We start from the raw sequence: 21,635 nt of genomic DNA, 5'->3' as shown, positions 1-21,635 counted from the left end.
AGATTCTTCGACGAAGAAAGTTTTACGTATGTGTCAATAGACATTTATTTTTAAGGATTTTGATTATACAATAATACGAATAATTATTAAATTATTCGCTAGATAATTGAAATTGGACTGTTTATTAATGCATTCATAAGCATATGTAAAACTTTCATTTTCAAGATATCTATAACATCGCTAAATTTAAACGAATCGTTAAGGAACATCACGTATTTCACAATTTTAAAAATAAAAGGCACAACAATAACTTTAAATTAAAAGTAAGAAATGTTATGAAGAAATGGAAGAAGCGATTAGATTGTACATCGCGGAAACATCCTAGTTCAACGCGAGGTGAGTAAACTTAAAAATCAATTTTAATTATCAATAATACTCGAAATTTTTAACAGATTTAAAACTGTTCTCGATACAGTCTAACGAATATTTAATTTACAGAACACACCGACTTCGATAAACATCCATATAAAATGACTTGCCCGAATTGTTTAGATTATATTGAAACTGATGTTTATTATTATAATACTCGTGTAACACACGCGGTTGCTACAAGTTTGTCTCCTATTTGGTTAGTATACGTCATAAACTTATTTATTTAGACAATATAACGAAAATAAAGAAAGAATGGCACCCTTTAATAGAAACATTAAAATTTAAAATTTAAAGCATGTGCTTGATACCATATTGCACTACAAAGTTCAAAAATGCAGCCCATTACTGCCCCACGTGCAAAATTTATTTAGGAACAAAATTCGGATCAGGACAAAACATACTCTTTTGTCGAGTCGAGTCCAAAAAGCGAACATGTGCTCAAAAATAAAAAGAATCAAATAAATCTGTGATAAAAATTCTTTGTATCTAAGTTAAATATATAAGATTTAGCATAATTAGCATAATAGATAGCATAATTCTGTTATATTATCGTTTTATGTTTGAACGTTCAATATGGAAAGCGTATTATTTTTGAATTACAAATACATTTATATATCGTATACAAATACAAAAAACTTACCAAAATATTCCAATGCATCAAATTGAAAATAGTTGTAGATCGATCAAAGAAACGTTTCATTATAAAATATTAATTCGACTCCCAAGATTGTTGTAGATTTAAATCAATTTCACAAATCAATCTTCATATCGTTGTCCAAGCTTTCAATAGATACGTTGGCGGGTTCTTCTAGCACGATTTTCATGTACCAACAATGCTACCAACTATAAAATGTATTCCGTTTCGCCTAGTTACATACAAGCGGACTTCTATTTAAATCTCCAGTGACCAATCGCAGGCCTGAACTATTTCATTGCGAATAAACCACAAGTTGAATATATTCTAATAAGTACCCGGTTAGATTGTGCATTCAAAGTGCCAGTCATTCAATATTTCGGTGGGTGCTATACCTTTTTGTTTCATTAATGTTGCATTAGATCAATTTGATAAACAATGGGTGCAGTACGTGTAATCAATGACGATCTTCAATTCATCGGAGAAATGGCTATTGCGGGTTCAAAATTGGTCGTGGTAGATTTCACAGCAACATGGTAAGTTATTTAGGGTTATATTAGATATCAAAATTTGGAATCTCCAATTTCTGTAGTTCAAACACACGCCAATTTTCAAATTTAAATTTGACAACTGTTTTCTTCTCGTTATATGTGTTTCACCTTCCAATCTTAAATATAATAATTATTTTTTGAAATTTAATGATAAAGTTTATTTACTTCCATTGTTACACAAACCTATCAACTTCGTATCTCACAAAAAATAATACATTGTATACTTAAAACTTAGAATCAGTTTTACAATAAATTAATATAAATATAACTTTACTGTGTAGAAAATTTCTTTTATACATTTGTACAATTGTATCCTGTAAAATTTTCAATCAAAGTTTAAGGTAAATAAACATGACACTTGGCGACTGATAAATATGTTTCAATACTGTTATTGTTGTAACCTACAGGTGTGGTCCTTGCCTGAGAATTGCACCAGTGTTTGAACAACTAGCAGTTAAATATCCAAATGCAGTATTTCTTAAGGTTGATGTAGACAAGTGTGCAGGCATTGCTGCTGTGCAAGGTGTTAGTGCAATGCCTACATTCATATTTTATCGTAACCAAACAAAATTGGGCTTGTGTCAAGGAGCTGATCCAGTTGGATTAGAATCGAAAATTCAACAGTTTTATGGCAGTGGAGATTCAGAAGACTCTGAGAGTCCAGTGTCTGGATATGTACGAAGTAGTGATAATGTTTATTATCATATCTTTGGAATGATATTTCTTGTTGCTGTTCTGTACTACTGGAATAAGTACCAATAAAAAAGTTGTGGTAACTTTCTTTCAGTGGATATTCACATTATTACAACATATTTGTTAAAAACAAATTATTCAATCAAAATATGCAATATAAAGAATATTGCTATGCTAATTGCATGTTTGTAATTTTATAGTCTTTTATAAATGTCATTCTTACAAATATGAGTTTCAATGTATCATTAATTCATAACATGTATGTGCCAAAATGTAAAAGATGTATTGCATTTATATGAATTCGTTCTAAATAAAAACTCATATTTATATACATTTTCCCCTGGATGTTTTTACCCAACTTTGTGGTGTATGAAAATCTATATCTGTAATAAGTACTTTTTAGAAGTTTTCTAGTAGTTGTTGAATGTACCTTTTGCAGGTGGACTTGGCTACTTTCATTACCAAGGCACAGTGTGAATGTCTAAATGAATCTGATGAACATAACTTCTCACAGTGTTTAACTGATGATGATGGATATCTTGAAAGTGACTGTGACGAACAATTAATATTATCCATTGCATTTTCACAAGCTGTCAAAATTCATTCTTTGAAGATTAAAGCTCCCAATGATAAGGGACCAAAAAATATCAAATTATATATCAACCAGCCTAGAACAATTGATTTTGACATGGCAGATTCTAATACAAGCATTCAAGATCTTGTGTAAGACTTCCTCTATTTCTACAATATTATATAATATTTTATAATAAGTTTTCATACTTATAATTACATTGATGTACAGATTATCAACAAAGGATATTGAAGAAGGCAATCCAGTTCCCTTGCGATTTGTTAAATTTCAAAATGTGCAGAATTTGCAGATTTTTGTAAAAGACAATCAGAATGGTAGTGAAACAACAAGGATTGATCATTTGTCTATAATTGGTTCACCAATCTCGACTACAAATATGGGAAAGTTCAAAAGAGTGACCGGTCAAAAAGGAGAAAGCCATTAACAGCCAATTCTTTACATATAATGAATTGTAACGGAATATGTTCTTTCAAATAAATAATTTACAAGAATAATAATGAAACTTTGTCTGAATTGCATTGACGTTTCTAGATTACATATATATTGCATTCAGAATTTAGAGACTGATGGTAATGGAATTATATAATGAAATTGAAGCGTATACATAAATAGGCCCTATATTTATTTAAATTTTTTGCATGACTCAAGAGGTTCTGAAATGTTAATATGAAATGTAACACAATAAAATGAATAATTAACAGAAAACGTTAACCTTTTGTAGTTAGCAAGCACTATATGAAGATATGGGCCTCCGTGAGGCCCAAACTCATGACCGCCCGCGACTTCCCTGACAGTGTCCCGATGAGGAAGGAACGGAAGAGTGAGCGGCTCTTCCCTTCTCAGCCGCAGTTACACACTCACGCATCCACACACACATGTTGTACGTGCGCGCGTATAAATCGAAGTGGCATGAAAATAACCAGCCCTCCGATTGTCGAGACCAGTATTACGAGGTGCGGAAGCACTTTGAATTTTCGAGCTCAAGTACTCCCCTCTTGTCATTTCAAAATTGAGAGCACATGGCAAGAAATTAGGGGGGTGGCCTACTTTTGCAATATGAAGCATTCATATAAGCTAAGATCCTCCACTTTCTTTCACCACCGAGCATAGCGGTCACTAGGCTCGGTAGCAGAGGGTCCCTTCCAATTTCCCCCACCAGGTCACATCGCTCATTCGCCTATATGGGGTAGGTACACCTTCAGGGTGTGTTACGCCGTCTCTTAGTCACCGAGACAATGCTAATGCACCTGTCATTTCCTTCCTAATACGGTGCAAGTACAGCCCGAAACATCCATGCCTGAACAACACCTGCACCATCCGGTAGGTAAGACCACCGAAATCTCTGTTTAACCACTCCATCAAGAGTGATTGGACAGCCCTAACTGGCTAAACCAGTCGCTACTGCCACTGCAGTTTCAGGGTTTTTACTTCTCGTTTTCAGGACCACCCCTCGCTGACATACCTCGCAGCGGCTATTATAATAAGTCGCCTGCGAGCCCACGAGCAGATCTAGCGGGGAAAGCCTCGACATAACGGTCATTGTCTCGTAGGACACCATTTTGTAATCGTGGGCGGCTCGTAAGGTTAATCCGACGAAGCAGTGCTACGCCGTACAGTGCGATATTTGCCCAGAAGAATCCAAGAAGTGTCGATTTTGAAAATTTTACGTAAACTGTAAAATTTTGGTTTCCTGAAGTAATTAAATGTATGAAGAACAATGTACCAACATTGGTTTTTTCGTTTCTGATCTCACAAAGCAGTATATTTCGAGGACCAGACGAAGAATAATTATAAGAAGCATTTTCTGGCAGAAGGTAATTCTATTATATGTTGTTAATATTTAATAAAATATTTTGAAAAACTACATACATTATTAACTATAATCTTTATTATTACATATACATATGCGCGCGCGTGTGTATTTTTGTAATAAATATTGTTTACATAACAATTCAAAAACATCAAGAAAATGTACTATTTAATAAGCTTATCATTAACAACGGATTTCAAGTTTCAAACGCAAATTTCAATAACAGTCATTTAATGCGTTAAAAAGTAAAAAGTTCACGTTTTAAAATAGTTTTTGTTCGTTAAAATCGAACGATGTTTAACGAAATTATGGCAGTTTTAAGATTAAGTAAATTTTACGGTAGTCATAGCAAGCTTTTCCTGCCCACGCGGGGGCCCTTTCAGGGCCATCGCCCCCCTCCCCATTATGAAGGAGCGGGCCTAATGCGTCAACTACCCTCTCCAATCGCAAAGCCAGGCAATCGAAGTGCCCCCCCCCCCCCACAAAAAAAAAATATGTCTAAACTTACGATGCAATAAGAACACGAAATAAAACAGTTCAATTATATCTTAAATAAAAATGTTTAATGTTATTTGCTGCATGATGTATAAAATCGCAAGTATAATCATTGTATTATAAATTTCATCAATACACTACTTCCAGTTAATTATTCATCTATGGACAAGTCTTATGAATTCGCCAAATGCCTCCACAACGACAAGCTCGTGCCCACCTTTGATCCCATGCTCTGATTGCTGCTGTTCTTGTCATATTTTGAACTTGAGCTTTTCCTCCACACCTGAAACTTCAGCTTATAGTAACTTAATTCATAAATCAGTACATGTATTGTAATATAACCGAAGCAAGCAAAAAAGCTGAAAGAAAGAAATTTATAATAAATATGTTACATTCAATACCTTGTACATTGCTTTACTAAAAGCGGTTGCTTTCCAAGGTATAAGTGTCGAATACCATCTACGATCTGCCCACTATGCATACAACCTTCAACTGAATTAAGTTCAGGTACAAATAATAATTGTTCCGATTCTATACCATATTCCATCTGTAATTGTATTCAACTTTTAATTATTACATTCTTAAAACCAAACTTCCTATGTCGATAAAAAAAAACAATTAAGCATTCTTACTTGCAAGGGAAAATTTTGATAAAAAACCACAGGAGTAGCTATAGCTGTTATGCTATTGCCCTGATGTAATTGAGGTATCATAATTTGATTTGGTAACAGGCAACAGTCATCTGGAAGGAAGTGATTGTCGTAGCACGTATTTAATATAAATTGTATTCGTGTTTAAAAACTGGTATAAATTAAATTACGTTAAATATGCATCACTTATATTTTATTATTTCTTATGTTTAACTGATTATTTTACTATCACGATGTATAATTAAATTAAAACGATTTACGTGAAAATTATTGTAGCGTTTATAATATTGCGACGGTATATTGTATAATATAGTATAATACTATTTATAATATTCCAAAGAAATTAATAATTAATGGTGCAATTGTAACTTTTAATATTTTATCGGACTGGAGGAAATATTTTTATTATATTTCAAATACAACTTTTTCTTCGGTATTTTCATTTCCATTATTCTCGGAACTTTTTTGCGATGTAAATACCGTCTTTTCAATATTTAAATTCACAGGCTGTTGCTTAATTAATTCTGAATCTGGAAGGATTTCTAAATATACTTCCGCTTTCTCACTTTTGGGACTTTCTACATTTGCAATAAAATAAGTTGATTCGTATGCTGTACTAGTTGAACTTTCAATTGATTTTTTCTTTTCAAGTTTTCTATCATTGGCAATGTCTTTCTCAGTCGAAGAAAAATCATGCGGAAAAAAATACTTTCCTTCCGGTATTTTCGTTTTGTCATCTGCTTTATATCGTTCAGCTTTTTCTGCTTCTCTTATAAGATCGATAAAAAATAATTCTCTTGGCGAGAGTGATCTTTTTGGAGATTCTACATCCACTACATCATCTGGTGTAACTGTTACCAAATTTAAATAATCTTTCATCGATTCCTTTTGCTTTTTATGAATTTCATTTCCCGATTTTAATTCACCATCGTCCTTATCAACAATCTCTTTTTGATTCACAGTACCAGCTTTTTCGATATCACGGCCCGAATTACGACGATGTATTACAAGAGGCGGAAGATCTTTGTGCTTTTTAGTTTTAACGCATCGAGATTCTTCCGAAGTATTTGTACCTGTTTTGTCATGAACATTTTTCGTTTTATCTTTAACGGAAATTACATCATTCAAAGATTTGACCCTTTTTATATCCGTGGTTTTTACATTTTGTGGATATTTTACATTTGTCAAAGATGCCGATATATTTGTGCCATACGATTGTGGTTTAATGTTTTCATTTTGTTTTGAATCGACACACCGCCAAATTAAAGTTAAGCATATCATAATAAAAAGCCAAATTAGAAACGCAATGATCCAATACAAAACGGACCATTTATCCGACTTGTTTGCGTTGTAAGAAACGAATATATTGACCAAAAGGGGACTTAATATAATCCAATAAATTATAAAAATGCAACACGTTATCACACAAAACACTGTGAGTGATAATGAACATCGACAACAACCTTTTAATTTGCTTTCTTTCTCCAGTAACTTGTGTTCCTTTAAAGATAACGAGTTATGTTTCACGGGAAAAGTCTCACCCATTTTAACTATGTAATAATAATGTCGGAAGTAAAAAATATTAATTTTCAAAATGCCTTTTCGTCGCGTTTCATTTAACGAAGAAAGTTGTTTAGCATCTCACGTGAACTCTACAGCACATATTTAATAATACTGAATGAAAAAATCTATAATTCCCTTGTACACATGAGGAAGTGGTGCTTTATCTTACTTCCTACTAACCGACGTATTACGATAAAACCCAAATGACTACTCAGAAGTGTCAAACATGTGTAATTACTCGTATAATTATTAATATAGGTACAATTATATTGGTATTATTTCTAAATACTACACACAAAGAAACTTACCAATTAGACCATCATCTATCTGCTGAGCTTGAGTATCTCCATTTGGTTGAACCAATTTTGATAATAAACGGAACAATAGGGCTAATGCATCGAGATTATCGGCACTACGAAGAAAAACTGGTAGACACGAAGGACGCAACAAACCCCATATACGTATAATTACAAGCAATTCTCTTAATGTATTTAAGGCCTTATGATCCTTTAGAAGTTCGTACTGTGTTGTTATTGCATAAAAGAGAAAAGTGAATATAGCACAAAATATTATCATAGATAAAGACTAATTAAATTATTTGAAAATTATTAATAATACTAACACCGCCGGATTTCATTTGCAGTCGTTGTTCTGGAAGACGAGCTAAGAGATTCAAAGCTAGATCTGCTACCCACTGAATTAATTGTTGCAATGACTGAAGTGTACTTGGCTCTACAGTAAATTCTTTGGGATCAAGGTGTAAAAGTACCTATCAATTACATACTAATTATTTATCATATTAAAAGATGTGCAGATTTAATATGTGTATCATATTGAAAGGATAAGCCTGGTTTGTACCTTATCTACATCAGTAATTGCATCATTAATCACGGTTGCTAAACTCTCTGCTGGTCCCTTATCATGAGAAATTAAATCTGACGGTCGTAATAATGATTTAAAAGCTGTTGCTACTGAATGTATCATGAGTAATGATGACAAGTCTGCTGCCTTACTCTGCCCTGATACTAACATTCTGAAAGAAAATTTTTAATGTTCACACTGCATTAAATTAGTATAAAATAATGTACTTAATATACAATGATTTTTTTTAAACAGTGATTTTTTCAATAATCATAAACTGATTATTACTTAAAAAATAGTTCAAAACCTGTATAATGATGTTTTAATGCAAAGAAATTGAATATAATGATACTGTTGTATGGGCTGTAATTGTCTGTTGAAAGAAACATCCAATCTTTCACATAGTGGTTCAAGCATTGAAGATCTTAAACATAAAAGTATATCCAACCAGTCTAATCCTGTTACTAGACAATATTCTAAGAGTGTACAAGCATAAGTTAAAGTCATTGATGGTCCTGAAAAAAATGTAGAGTTCTATATTCTTTTTTTCTCTTTTTCTTTCATATATATTTTAAACAATTACCTCCATCAGGTAGTAGTTTATACAAATACAAATTTCCACGTGTATCACAAGCCAAAAGTACACAACCCAGCCAGGATAGATCTATACTTGCTATAGAGATTGAACTCTTAAAATATTTATTATTAGGTTCATCAGGTCGCCAAGCCATATTCAAAGATGAAAAAGATATTTCTTTTAGGCAATCACGACTTAAACAATGCACCGAAGAATCTGCCAAAGCTACTACAACGTAACTTGGAGGAGGCAATGTGGTAACTATAGACAATTTTGTAGTTGCTATTGCTGTTATTGGAGATAGACAACGATATTGTGATTGATGTTGCCACACCTATAAATGCATGTATAGAAAAATCTGTATCAGACATATAGAGTCATTCCAAACAAAATCAAATTCTTTCTGGTCTAAAATTTTCTACACATGCTTCTATTGAAATTTAAATATATTATAGTCTTTAGCATTATTTAAATATATCATAATGAATTTTGCACAATTTTAAAAATTGTTGATTTTATAACTATTTGAATAATTGAACTAATAATTGGATAAGAATGAGCTTTTCGGTACTTATAATGAAGACATAGGTGTACTAAATAAAAGTTATTTCAATTTTAATAATTTTTAGTTTAACTATTTTATTTGTAATTTAAAATTTGAAAAGTGGAACTATAAGTCTGTACCCACATTATGGATAAATTTTCAAAAATGATGGTAGTTTAAAATTGAACATGTAAAAACTAATTGAAGTTAGCACTGTATATTTACATATAATACAAAATTAACAATTTTTAATATTTTCAAAAATATCGCTAAAAACGCACATTCCAAAGTATTCAATTACATGTAGACTGACCCTATACCATTAAGCAATTGATTTATTATTCAATACGTACCACTACAGTTTTAAATGGTTCTAATGTTTTAGGCTGAAACAACTTATGAACTGGTTGTGATTTTTCTCGCAATTCCCATACTTCTACAATACCTCCACTTTCACTATTAACAGCAATAACCAAAGAATCTGCATCTTCCCGAACTACAAACTTTAGGTGTGTTACACTTGTATCTAAGAAAACAATTCTACTGTTTTAAAGAATAATGACCATTAAGATTGTTAATAAATTATTTAATTTTACATGTATAGTCTTTGGGTGCACCATCCTGCAGAAAAAAGCTTGGTAGAGCTTGTGATGTAATAGTACATTTATCATCATTTTTACGAACTAATACTCTATAACATCTAATTGGTAAACAAATATTTCCACTGCTTACAGCTGCCAAAATATGACCATCTAAAAATTCACAGTTTTATTTTAAACTTTGTTTTCTTGTCTTGATTACTATTTTAAAAAACTTTGTATATATACTTTTTCCATAACATAAATCAACTGCAGTTATTCTGTGTCTTGTACTTCCTAAACTTTCTGTTGATGAACAAACAGGATTTTGAAAATCTTTTGTGATCATAACTGCACCAACCATACCTGTTGTGGATACTACCAATACTCCTTCAGCTGCTCTACCACCAAACTGTCTTACAGAAGGAGCAAAAGGTAAGTGATTAAATTTCTCACTATAATGAATACTATCTTTTTTCTCAGTTACAAGCCCTGTCTGAAATTATAATCTTATGTAAACTAAATATAGTTTAGACTTCATTAAATAACACTTAAACATTAGCTATTGATACCTTTTTCCCATTATGGAACCAAGCTGCACCTAATATGTGTTCACCAATAAAACAAGTAGAACCAATTAACACCCAATCATTAAGAACATGATCTTTAAACATCCATAATTGTACATTTCCAGTAGAATCCGCAACAACTAATTTATCACCTGATAAATCCCACTCTAATGCAGTGATAATATTCTTGTTTGACAATATCCTAATGATATATAATAATATTAACCTTATAAAATATTTTAAATAACTAATAAAAAATATTTCATACTTGTGAGTATGCCAAGGCATATTTAAATCACAAACATAAACATGAGACCCCCATGTCTTTCCACTATTATCATCTAATTCTGTGGTTGTAATAAATGCTGCTATATTTCGACTAGATAACGTGCATATAGATTGTCCTTCATACAAGCTAAAAATCAATTATATAAATATTACAGAATTTTATAAAGACATTAAATTTAATTATGAACATAATTAAAATTTGTAAATATTTATTTCTCAGCTATATGTAAGTTCTAGTATCTGTCACATCAAACTAAGTAACAAATATATTTATTAATAATTTATTTGTACATAAAATATTATATGGAGAAATATTATTTTCAATAATAAGATATTAATAAACATGAAAAATAATCGAACATACCTTTCTTGATTTATAAAAGGTTTTGATGTCACTTTTCTATTTACAGTGTATAGTAAATCCATTTTTGTGAGGTTATGTTGTGTTAAGATTAAACAAATACTATAATCACGAGTGCATGCACTCCAATATTTTTTGTTTATTGTACTCGTGCATTGCAATGCACAAAAATATAGTATACACAAAACTTTAAATAATAATGAATCACGTAATAAAATTATACCGGGAAAACCATAACACACTACAAGCACACCGCAGTCGTCAGCACTGCGTCATGTGATAAAATGTGTGTTTGTGGTGTGAGTTTGTCCGAATATGCATTCTTCGTTCTGATTCAGGTCATTTGCAATTATGAAGCTTTGCCAGTTACTTTTAATTATACAATATATAAACCAATTTTAAAGAATCAAGCTACACTTCAACCGCGACGGGTATAAATGGTATATTAAACTTATTCAACACTTATGCAAGTGTTGATGCATTTTAACCTCGCTCCGTTTGTTTTGAAAAATATTTCTGCTTTTGTCCTTCAAAAATGGCTGTATTAATAAATCGTATTTGTATCATTTTTTCCTTATTTATTTCAGTTTCCTATACCTACTTGTGCCATAATAAAAATGCAGTTACATTACTTAACTTTTGTAGACTTACTATCTATTCCTGGTTACTTATTTTTGTATGCGCATATATCACAATATTAGTGTTGCTTGAGTATTACATTAAAAAAAGAATGTACGAATGAAAGCATGTCCAATACATTAAAATTCAAAGGAGGTATAATAAATTTTTAGAAATCTCTATTTCTTTGATTTGTTATTAATGTTTTTGTTTACTCTGCATGCTTTGATTATCTCTTCAGATACAGATTGCAAAATGATAAATTTGTTATTTGTTATTTATTATTTTTTTTCAATAAACATAGTGTCTATTAATAGTTATGCCTGTTCCACTAGACATTCTTATAGAAGAAATTAGTTTTTGGGTGCACACATGTGTTTTTTACATGTTCTATAATTTATGTATATAATGTACATAACTTTACGTAATGTACATCTTACTATATAGTAAGACATAAACAATTTAAATGATTTTAGTACACAAAAAATGGATGGTGATCAAGTAAAGGACAGTACTTCTAAAACAAAGGAAAATACAAATAATAAATCTACAGAACCATTAGGACTAACTACAAAAGTTGCTCTCGAAATATTACAACGTGATATTAAAAGAGTCTTACAAGAATATGAAGAAGACTGCAGAAAAAACAAGTAATTTTGTTACTTATTTCTCACTCATATTGGAGGAGAAAAATTTTCATTTTTGTATTATATATAATGAATACAATATTATCTGCAGAAAATATAAAGCTTGGCTAAAAGATACTTTACATCATCGTAGTCAATATACAACTCTTTGCTGGACTTCAGCAATTGCACTTTTGATCAATGCCATTATCCTTGTTATTGCATTCTTCACAATTGACGATACACGGTATGAACTAAATAAATTATGTATCAAAATACAATAATGTTGTATAATGAGATTAATGTTTATAAAATATATATGTACGATAATAGATTATAGTTACATTTTGTAGTAAAATTTCTAAAATATTGCTTTAGAATGCTGTTAAAAACTGACTAGAAAAAAATAGAAATATTTGTCATAATTACAAAAATATGCTAACTATGACCTATATGGGTTTTACAAGTTACCGAAGTTTTACAAGCAATCTTTCCATTATAGGTATCTTACACTGCCTTATGAAGGACTGAGTGTCTGTTGTTTAGTAGTCTTAAATTTTATTTTAGTTGTATTAGATAATAAATTACGGCATGAAGAAATCCCTCATAGAGTACAAATTCTTCTTGATCAACTAGAAGGTATTTATGTAGCATATCACAATATTTTTAAATTCTTTTATATAATTGTATTTTGTCTATTTTAGTGGCAAAAAATAGTTCTCAATGGAACCCTGAAAATTATCCACATTTATGTAGTCCTCTGTCTCCTTGTTTGACTTTACAGTGGACTTATCGTGACAGTCATATTGTAAATTTGCCATGGGCATTACTAGTTGCTGGAGATATAATTGTAATTAAACCTGGACAACAAGCACCTGGGTATTGCATCCCACATGATGTAAGTTTAATATGCTGATACATATGAAGCGATATGTAGAAAATTTAATTATGTAAAATAATTTCAGGATGCAGAAGCATCAGTGTTACATGCAAGAGAAGTGTATAGTCCACAGGTTCATAGTTCAAATGAAATTTTCTCAACGCCACAGGCACGAGCACCATTGAAGAATAAAGTTTACAAACTTCAAGAAACACCATACTTAATGAATCTCAGAATGGCTCTTGATCAAGCTCTTGATAGACCAGTCACATATCATAATCGCAAACGACATCTTTTAATGATTTGTTGCATTGAACAACTAACCTATCCAGTTCTTTTAATTATTGTATTAGTTGTAAATTTATTCCGATACTCATATTTGTCAGAATACTTTGGTGTTGGGTACTGGAATGAAATGTTCTTGCTACAGCCAATTGCTATTAGTATTCCTTTACTTCCATTAGTATTTCCGATTTGTTGGATTTTCCTGAACTGTTTTGGAATGGCACGATTTAAAGCTTTATTTAAACTTTATCAATCTTCAAAAAAACTTCAGGTTAATATACCTATGAGATAAAGGAATTTACATAATTCTTTACATAATTCTTTATTCAAAATAATCGTTTTAGTTTGTGGATCCTTTCGAAGATACAGATATTTCTGGTCCTAGTTACCCAGAAGTAGTATATAATTGGTTGGAATTAAAAGAATACTTTTTCAACATTCTTTTTGGTAAAGAGCATATGATGTCAAGATCTGCAAATATTCTTCACGTTTTGGGATCAGTCACGGTACTTCAAACCCTGAATAAGTTAATTACAGAATAGTTTGAGAGAATAAATAGCAATAATACAATTTTTAGGCGTTATGTTGTGTGGATAAAAAAGGAATTCTCTCGTGGCCTAATCCAACAGCAGAGAAAGTATTTTTCTTACGCAATGCCAATACTTTATCTCCATCTTCAAGGTAAGTACTCTATCTAAAAAATGTAAATTTGTAAAATGTTAATTAAAATATTATTATCCTTACAGCACTGGTAGTTTAGACAGAACTTCTGAACCTCAATGCCAAACTCAAACTGAAGATTCTAAACAGTATTCAAATAAAACATCCTATGTACAACATGGTAATATAAAGTTAAGAAATATTACTTATATAGTTGCAGTAAAAATACCATTTTTGAGAAATTAAAATTTGGTTTTAGATATGTCTCATTCAACAGCTGAAGTTTTGGATCTTACTCATGATCATGCTTTACCATTTCGTCTACAATTTGACGATCATTCTTGGAGACAACACTTGAATTCACTGAAACCACTAGGTTTAGCAATACTACTCAACACATGTAACATGGATACACAAGAACATTATATGCAGTTCTGTTGTCATGTCACTTGTGAAGCTCTATACAATGAGAATCTTGTACCAGTTACAAATAGACGGTACGTACTTTTACTACTTAAGTCATTGTGTTTTGTTTATGCGTTTTGTTGCACTGCATTCCCCCTGCCCCCATTTTTGTAAACGTATTCGAACTAATTCTTCCGATTGTCAAGCTAATTACGTCCAGTTTATCATACTCATATTCCTAAGACAGTCCAAAGGTAACACTTCCAGTTACCAGTAACGTTCATCATACACATTTGTCAGCTACCAGGATCACAGTATAGAAGATAAGAGTGGGTATGAGGCAAAAGATACAATGCAAAGTTCAAGACAAGTGTATTTAGTCGACGAATCAGGGAGCCTTGGACAGATGTGGTCAGTCCAACCATAGTTACTTTACGTATCCTCCATATTTATAGTTAATCTGTTTGTATGGGTGAATGGATCTCCAATCATAATGTATATAATCATATGAATGCTGATCATGGGACAATCTCACACTTCTGTTCTATTCTTTCTTTTACTGAAATAATGACCAGTCTAACATTAACATCCAACATGTGCTTAATATAGGTGTCTATGCGAGTTGGCAAAGCAGATAGGTTTCCAAGACCAGGCACAACACATATTTCAATTAGAGCAACAATTATCTACGTTCAGACACGTTGTAAGTCTAGCCTATTGTTCAAGTAGTTCTCGTTAATTTTTCATAAGAGATATTATTAAAATGTTATACATTTTATTGCAGCAACCAGAAATGGTTAGACGAGATATAAAGTTCGCACGCTCTTTGAGTATTGCAACGAAATTAAAATTTCCTTTTCCTCATATGGTTGCTGTGGTAGTCAAAGAACGCAGTGGAGGTGGTTTACAATTGCTGACACAGGGTACAGCAGATATAATTTTGGATTCCTGTATTGAATTTTGGGATGGTCATGATCTTTGTCCACTTTCTGCATCTGATAGGTACTTAAAAATATTAATTGTTACAAAGATATTTGCACCTATATATTTTATAATTACTGTATATGTATTTTAGAAAAAAAGTGCAAGATTTTTACCAAAGGACAAGCTTAACATCATATTGCACTGCATTTGCTTATAGACCATTGACACGTGGTATTAACAATAAAATGTCTAAAATATATTTGGAACTTCCTGCAGATAGCAAACATTTGTATACACCTCATAGAAGTCCTACACCATTACCTTGGGATTTTAGAAATGTTCTTGATCCCAGGATAAAAGGCATACTTGGACAATTTCATTCAACTGGTAAGCACCAAAATTGTGTTACTTGTTAGTCTACAAACTGCGTAAAATATTTAATTAGCTCATGTTTGCGCAAATTTCTATAGATTCTTTACTGTGCAATGAAAACAAAGACGATAATGTGAACGATGTTGAAAGTTGTTTCGATATTCAATGTAATCAAGTTTTTATTGGAATGGTGACTATGCAATATCAAGCACAAACGGATATGGTAAGATATATGATTACAATCAATATATTGAACATAATTACAATTAAGTGTTAGAGAAAATTGTACAGAATGTTTAACAGGTACAATTAATCGAACAACTTGACAGAGCTTGTATCCGTTTCGTTCACTTTAGCAAAGAGAACGAATTAAGATCACGCGTGTTTTCGGAGAAAATGGGACTTGAAAGTGGATGGAATTGTCATATATCATTGCTCAGTGAAAGGGCTAGGTACTATATCTATATTCTTTTAATGCTGATCAATGTCTATAAATTACTTTGCTTTGCTTTATTTTGCTTATGGATTAATCTAAAAAGTTTGGGGCATGTCCTCACGTTGGAAAGTATAAATATGTTATATTATATACGTGTAAAGTCTGTGTACAAAACATATTCAACACAAAGTATTACACTAATTATACGTTCTTGGTGTTATAATTATTTTTTCGTCAATTAAACTGGATATGTCATTTCTCAGTGTCTTTTCTCTAATCTGTTGTAAATCTAAAATAAATGGTGGTGATTGATATTGATCTTGTTTAACTAGCTATTCGTCATAACTATGGATGTGAATGTAAAATATGCATGTACATTACAGGAGACAGCAATGGCTGGAGAGATATCCACACATGACCCCATCGTATATGTTTGTCTATACCTCTTTCTTTCATTACTGTTACTAATTTGCATGTTTATTCGTTACGCTCTTTATTAATATTTTTATTGCAATTACCGGTTTATAGAATTTAAAGTTCTTTGGATGCAATGACCTGATGTTTTCCCTTTAATCTTGTGATTGATACGTATTATAATGAAATTTAAAATCTAAGTATCCTTTCTTTCAAATTTTTTCATATATTCTATTATATTAATGATTAGAGCATTAAGTTAAAATGGTTGTATTTATGCCAGTAGTTACTGGCAACCACTTTATAGAGTTTAATAGCTTTTTCATTAGCAGATTCAATATTAAGCGACATTTGTACACTTACAGTTATTCCATGCACATATGTTAATATTTCATATTATATCATAACATACATAAAATACACAAATAAATGTATGTAACTAACACACCAATATTAGGTCCGAGAGTCCAGTGGGTTGGTGGGTGAGCCAGGCAGCAGCCATGTCCTCACCCACGCCCTCGGCCCAATCTCATCAACATAATTACTCCTGCATGGATGAGGCCAGCCACTTGCTTAATCGTGTCTCTCCTCGGTATGTTACATATTACCCTCTTATCACACATAAACACTAAAACATTCATTGTTATTTATTACTTTGTTATTTATTATACGTATCTATTTTCGATTGAGAATCGTGCTTTTGCTTCTCGATACAATATTTAAATAAACAATTGCTGACTCAAAAGTTATGAGCATGCATTCATACATTTCTGCTGCATATATATGCTGCATTGATGTGTTTGTGTTCCAAAAATATCCTGCATGGACGGATAATGGGAAAATGACTTTTCCATAGTATAATTTATTTTACATTGTAGCACAAATTTGGATAATAGCCGTGCCATGAGTATGTCTGCGCCAAGTGCTATAAATACAGATTTTTCTACTGTAAAATTTGATGACGAGACTACACAGTGGAATGATGCAGGATTATCTCAAGTTAAAAGCGCTATGAGCCATAGGTTTGTTTCACGTTATATTAAATGATGCTAATTTTTAAATACTGTATGTTATAATATTATTTTGAATTTGCATGCCAGTCTAAATCACCTAGTACAAAGGATTACGAGAACCGGATCGTCACTCTTTTCGTAATTATTTTTTGTTCTCCCTTTCCTTTTTTGAATAGACTAGACTTCTTTCACTCCTATAATTAACAAATAAACTGTTTTATTAATTCAGTTACCATTTTAAATATGCTTGAACTTTATATACTTCCAGATAGTTAATTCATTTATTGTTGTGTCGTGTCTTTTGCAATAACTTTAAAATAAAAAATAACTCTAAAATATTCAATGATGAAATAATTTCTAACAGAGAACAGGACACAGTAAGAAGCGAAGATAGTGTACTTGTGCAAAGTGTAGATTTAGGATCTGGACAAGAAGCATGGCGATCACTGAGTTGTCTCACAGATAGCACAGAACAGAGTGCTCCTGTAAATTTTGATTTATCAAACAGAGTAAGTGCCTATACAAATTGTAAGAACTATTTTTTACCTGAAAAAATATAAGTTTTAAACTTAAACTTTTTATATATATTTCAGGCAAAACTACCGCGAGGTATTGATAAAATTCGACCTCATATAGAATTAATAGACAATGTACCCCTCTTGGTATCTTTGTTTACTGACTGCAACACTGCTGTTACAAGAGAAATGTTGCATATCATGCAAGACTATGGAGAAGTTGTTTGTGTTCTAGGTTCCTCTGCTAATGCAGAGAATATGCCTATTTTTATGCAAGCAGATGCAGGGTAAGTAATTAATATTTTTTATTTAAAGTTAGGATACATTCTATAATATTTATCTCGCTATGTAAATATAAATATTTAAATCAATCCAAGTTAAAATTAAGTTATCAAATATATATTTCATACAAGATAAAAGATTATTCATAAATTTCGTTTTCCTTGTTCACAAAACGACCTGGAATTTTGTAACTCATTTTATAGACTGTGTCTTTTTCAATTTGAGCAGAAATAATTGGTCGTTTAGGTACTACATGAATCTTGTTAACAACTGATACTATACATTGGTAAGATAAACGACTTGTGGTCTGGTAATCCGTTTTCGATTTAGTTTGCCAGAATTCTGGTTTTCTTGGTCTTTTGACAATAGGCATAGCAAAATTTTGATACGATTCCTTTGTAACTGTTTTATAGCCTATTGGTGAAAGATGAAGATTTTTTCCTTGATATGGTTTATAACGCTTTATTTTCACACATCCAGGATCCATATAAGATACCATATGAATAGTTGTCATATCATGTGATCCATTAATAGATAAACATGATTTTGGGATAAAAGGTTTCGGTATTTTTCCGTTTGAAGCTTGGTAAGATAACTTATACACTGTATCAGACTCAAGCTTTTCAGTGCTTTTAACTACTATTTTCTCATGATCTCCATAATTGAATCTTTGCTTAGGAACGTGGTCATATTGCATGTAGGATCTACCATATGTTGTATCTGATTCAGTTTTAATGGTTGGTTTCTTATAAGGTCTATTATATGATATAGAATGCCTTGTATACGGCTGTAGATATAATAAATTCTTGTTTTGAAATATTGAATATTGAGGTTTCTCTATACTTTTTTCTCTACAGCGACAAACTTCAACAATGTCTACCATTTTTATACAAATTTACGCGTAAAGTGCGATTATATAAAATTTAATTGAAAGAAAAATATTATCAAACAATTGCTGCTCAACTGTTTTGTACAATATTCAAGCACAAAATGGCGTTAAAATATATTTTTGTATTTTCATAACTTGTCCGATTTTAGAGTGGCAGTGGAACCATTATATCCACAAGTTTGTCAAAGAGTTCCTGTACTATCCCCAACTAGAGAAGACCAAGGTCCATCTCCCGTTGATTTAAGTAGAGCATTAAATTCGATTGCTTGCTCGTTAAGCGTTAAACGTGAAGATCCGATCGCAGTATTCCATTTGATTATGGAGGTAAATTAATATACATGAAATCTTTAAACCCTTCGAAATTGATTATTTCGAATGTAATATTTTTAAACAGAAAATGTATAATACTATTAATACTTTTAATTTGAAAATATTCAAGTCCAATGGGTTAATTCTCAGTTTTAACGTAATTATTAATATTAACTGTTTGATATTAATATTTAATATACATATACATATATATATATATATAGGCTCGTCATTACATGAAATGCCTCTGGAATTGTGTACAATTCTGGCTCTGTTGTACAGTTACTCTTTCATTTACTCAAGCTGTATCTGGTTTCTTACTTCTACCACCACTATTCTCTGTTGATCAAGTCTTATGGTTGAGTTGTTTAATCATTCCAATGTTATCAATATCGATGATTGCTACGCCGAAAGATCCTACCATAATGCAGCATGCTACGGGTAAAAATCAATGTACCGTAAATGGTCAGGTAAGAATTTAGAAATTTGATTTGGGTTCGTTTTAGTCCTCGTGCTATATCTTTTATCTTACAGGTTGCATTGTTTGTTCTGTGGTGTTACGGCAGTAAATTTTTACCGACAGTTGTAACGATAGTTTTATCACAGTGTATTTCGTTTTTAACTTTATGCCCTACTTATACGACGACAGACTCAAAATGCCTCTATGTGTATCCTGATTCACATGGGGAGGTTTCTTGGGGTGGTTGGGGTGCTAAACCAAATGTCATGTTAGCGATACAACATTTTGCTCTGACGTTGTTAGTTTTACACTTAGGTATACCTTATTGATATTTAAAGGCATTCTAATACTTCATTTAACAATTCAATATACAAGTATTTAATATTTCTTTGCAGTAACTATATCCATAGGCTTTGTACATAGAGAATATTCTATTTGGAAAAAGCAACCTTTTAACAACTTTGTGTGGTTTTTAAGTGCATTTATAGTGTAAGTTCAGGATTCATAGATTTCTATAACAATTATAGAATTTAAATTCTTATATTCTTAATATTATTTTTTCAGATTGTGCGCACAAGCAGCATTCTCAGGGTCTGTGTTTTGTAAGTTTTGGAGAGAAGAGGGCCAAAAGATTGAAGACTTTCCTATTCACCTTCCTCTATTTTTCTTAGTATCATTGCCGTTCATCTTTGCAATTAATGAATTAATTAAATGGCAAGAAATTAAGTAAGTATATATCAGTTTAAAATTAAATTCTTAATTTATGGTCAATTTTTTTCAGAGTAAATGTAAGATATCAGAAAAGAGCTCGACTAGAATTTGGTACAAAGCTTGGAATGAATTCACCATTTTAAAGAATTTTAAACCAGGTAAAATAAAAAGTCAGGAGGTTATAAACATTGGAATACTCAAATTTTCACATAATACCATTACTGTATTATATTGTGAAAATCATCACACTCTTTAATTTATTAGTTATTTATTATAAACATACTGAAGACTAACAATTATCAAAGAATGTAACTTTATCTAGATAATGTTACAATGAAATGTATCACTTATTTTGGATAGTTATAAATTGTTTGACACTTTAAAAATGTTTTAAATCTTCTATTTAAAAATATAACTGCAGGAAATTTTACAGCCTTGCAAAACATTAGCACTTGATACAGGACATTTTTAAAACGCGTAGAATTGTTTTCATAACTTGATAAGTAAATATTAAAGTATTTCTATTTTTGTATAATATGGATATAATATTTTACATTTTAAGATTTGATATGCTACAAAGCGTAACATTTACTATTTCGAGCTTACAAGGTATCATGTACTTAATTATAAATATTGTACACAAGTGATGCGCAATATTCTTTTATAATTTTAATTTGTATAACTACTATTTAAATTCT

General features: G+C 31.3%; 5 protein-coding genes across 11 annotated transcripts; 2 read left to right on the top strand and 3 right to left on the bottom strand.

Annotated features, from left to right (window-relative positions):
- The first annotated feature begins 1,351 nt into the window (after nt 1-1,351).
- Nucleotides 1,352-4,171, top strand: Txl (Thioredoxin-like). The gene is made up of 4 exons (XM_076315730.1): nt 1,352-1,542; nt 1,965-2,232; nt 2,690-2,973; nt 3,053-4,171. The coding sequence occupies exons 1-4, from the start codon at nt 1,445-1,447 to the stop codon at nt 3,264-3,266; spliced, it is 864 nt and encodes a 287-aa protein (XP_076171845.1). The 5' UTR covers nt 1,352-1,444; the 3' UTR covers nt 3,267-4,171.
- Nucleotides 4,172-5,179: 1,008 nt separating this feature from the next.
- On the bottom strand, nt 5,180-11,647 carry Med16 (mediator complex subunit 16). Its single transcript, XM_076315727.1, has 14 exons — nt 11,142-11,647; nt 10,758-10,904; nt 10,493-10,691; nt 10,170-10,416; nt 9,939-10,094; nt 9,696-9,868; nt 8,805-9,132; nt 8,529-8,736; nt 8,219-8,393; nt 7,983-8,129; nt 7,669-7,882; nt 5,780-5,889; nt 5,549-5,694; nt 5,180-5,430 (listed from the first exon to the last, which is right to left on the bottom strand). Exons 1-14 carry the CDS (start codon nt 11,201-11,203, stop codon nt 5,307-5,309), a joined length of 2,436 nt encoding a protein of 811 aa, XP_076171842.1. The 5' UTR covers nt 11,204-11,647; the 3' UTR covers nt 5,180-5,306.
- On the bottom strand, nt 5,906-7,662 carry LOC143148911 (uncharacterized). Its single transcript, XM_076315728.1, has one exon. The coding sequence runs from the start codon at nt 7,340-7,342 to the stop codon at nt 6,203-6,205; it is 1,140 nt and encodes a 379-aa protein (XP_076171843.1). The 5' UTR covers nt 7,343-7,662; the 3' UTR covers nt 5,906-6,202.
- L(2)k05819 (transmembrane protein 94-like protein l(2)k05819) lies at nt 11,251-21,409 on the top strand. 7 transcript variants are annotated; one of them, XM_076315721.1, is made up of 28 exons: nt 11,251-11,578; nt 11,726-11,912; nt 12,233-12,406; nt 12,495-12,629; nt 12,885-13,021; nt 13,087-13,280; nt 13,348-13,818; nt 13,892-14,053; nt 14,125-14,228; nt 14,294-14,388; nt 14,467-14,704; nt 15,222-15,315; nt 15,397-15,614; nt 15,688-15,923; nt 16,007-16,131; nt 16,212-16,360; nt 16,728-16,775; nt 17,216-17,350; nt 17,637-17,780; nt 17,859-17,909; nt 18,136-18,280; nt 18,365-18,573; nt 19,607-19,781; nt 19,991-20,236; nt 20,301-20,541; nt 20,622-20,715; nt 20,791-20,952; nt 21,008-21,409. In XM_076315721.1, the coding sequence occupies exons 3-28, from the start codon at nt 12,243-12,245 to the stop codon at nt 21,078-21,080; spliced, it is 4,245 nt and encodes a 1,414-aa protein (XP_076171836.1). In that variant the 5' UTR covers nt 11,251-11,578; nt 11,726-11,912; nt 12,233-12,242; the 3' UTR covers nt 21,081-21,409. The 7 variants fall into 7 exon arrangements, with proteins under 7 accessions (XP_076171836.1, XP_076171835.1, XP_076171838.1 ...); XM_076315720.1 differs by lacking the exon at nt 11,726-11,912; XM_076315722.1 differs by lacking the exon at nt 11,726-11,912 and having other exon boundaries at nt 11,451-11,476.
- LOC143148913 (uncharacterized) lies at nt 18,708-19,479 on the bottom strand. The gene has a single exon (XM_076315731.1). The coding sequence runs from the start codon at nt 19,449-19,451 to the stop codon at nt 18,708-18,710; it is 744 nt and encodes a 247-aa protein (XP_076171846.1). The 5' UTR covers nt 19,452-19,479.
- Nucleotides 21,410-21,635: the final 226 nt, after the last annotated feature.

This window comes from Ptiloglossa arizonensis, chromosome 7, assembly GCF_051014685.1.
Source record: "Ptiloglossa arizonensis isolate GNS036 chromosome 7, iyPtiAriz1_principal, whole genome shotgun sequence".
NCBI classification, from domain to species: Eukaryota; Metazoa; Arthropoda; class Insecta; order Hymenoptera; family Colletidae; genus Ptiloglossa; species Ptiloglossa arizonensis.
The sequence above is the reverse complement of the archived record's forward strand: the minus strand, read 5'-3'. Positions and strand labels throughout refer to the sequence as shown.

Coding starts and splice junctions, on each gene's coding strand:
- Txl (XM_076315730.1), top strand. CDS start 1,445: ATGGGTGCAGTACGTGTAATCAATGACGATCTTCAATTCATCGGAGAA. Junction 1,543..1,964: donor GTAGATTTCACAGCAACATG/GTAAGTTATTTA, acceptor TGTAACCTACAG/GTGTGGTCCTTGCCTGAGAA. Junction 2,233..2,689: donor AGAGTCCAGTGTCTGGATAT/GTACGAAGTAGT, acceptor TACCTTTTGCAG/GTGGACTTGGCTACTTTCAT.
- LOC143148911 (XM_076315728.1), bottom strand. CDS start 7,342: ATGGGTGAGACTTTTCCCGTGAAACATAACTCGTTATCTTTAAAGGAA.
- Med16 (XM_076315727.1), bottom strand. CDS start 11,203: ATGGATTTACTATACACTGTAAATAGAAAAGTGACATCAAAACCTTTT. Junction 10,692..10,757: donor ATGCCTTGGCATACTCACAA/GTATGAAATATT, acceptor ATATATCATTAG/GATATTGTCAAACAAGAATA. Junction 10,417..10,492: donor GGTTCCATAATGGGAAAAAG/GTATCAATAGCT, acceptor TTATAATTTCAG/ACAGGGCTTGTAACTGAGAA.
- LOC143148913 (XM_076315731.1), bottom strand. CDS start 19,451: ATGGTAGACATTGTTGAAGTTTGTCGCTGTAGAGAAAAAAGTATAGAG.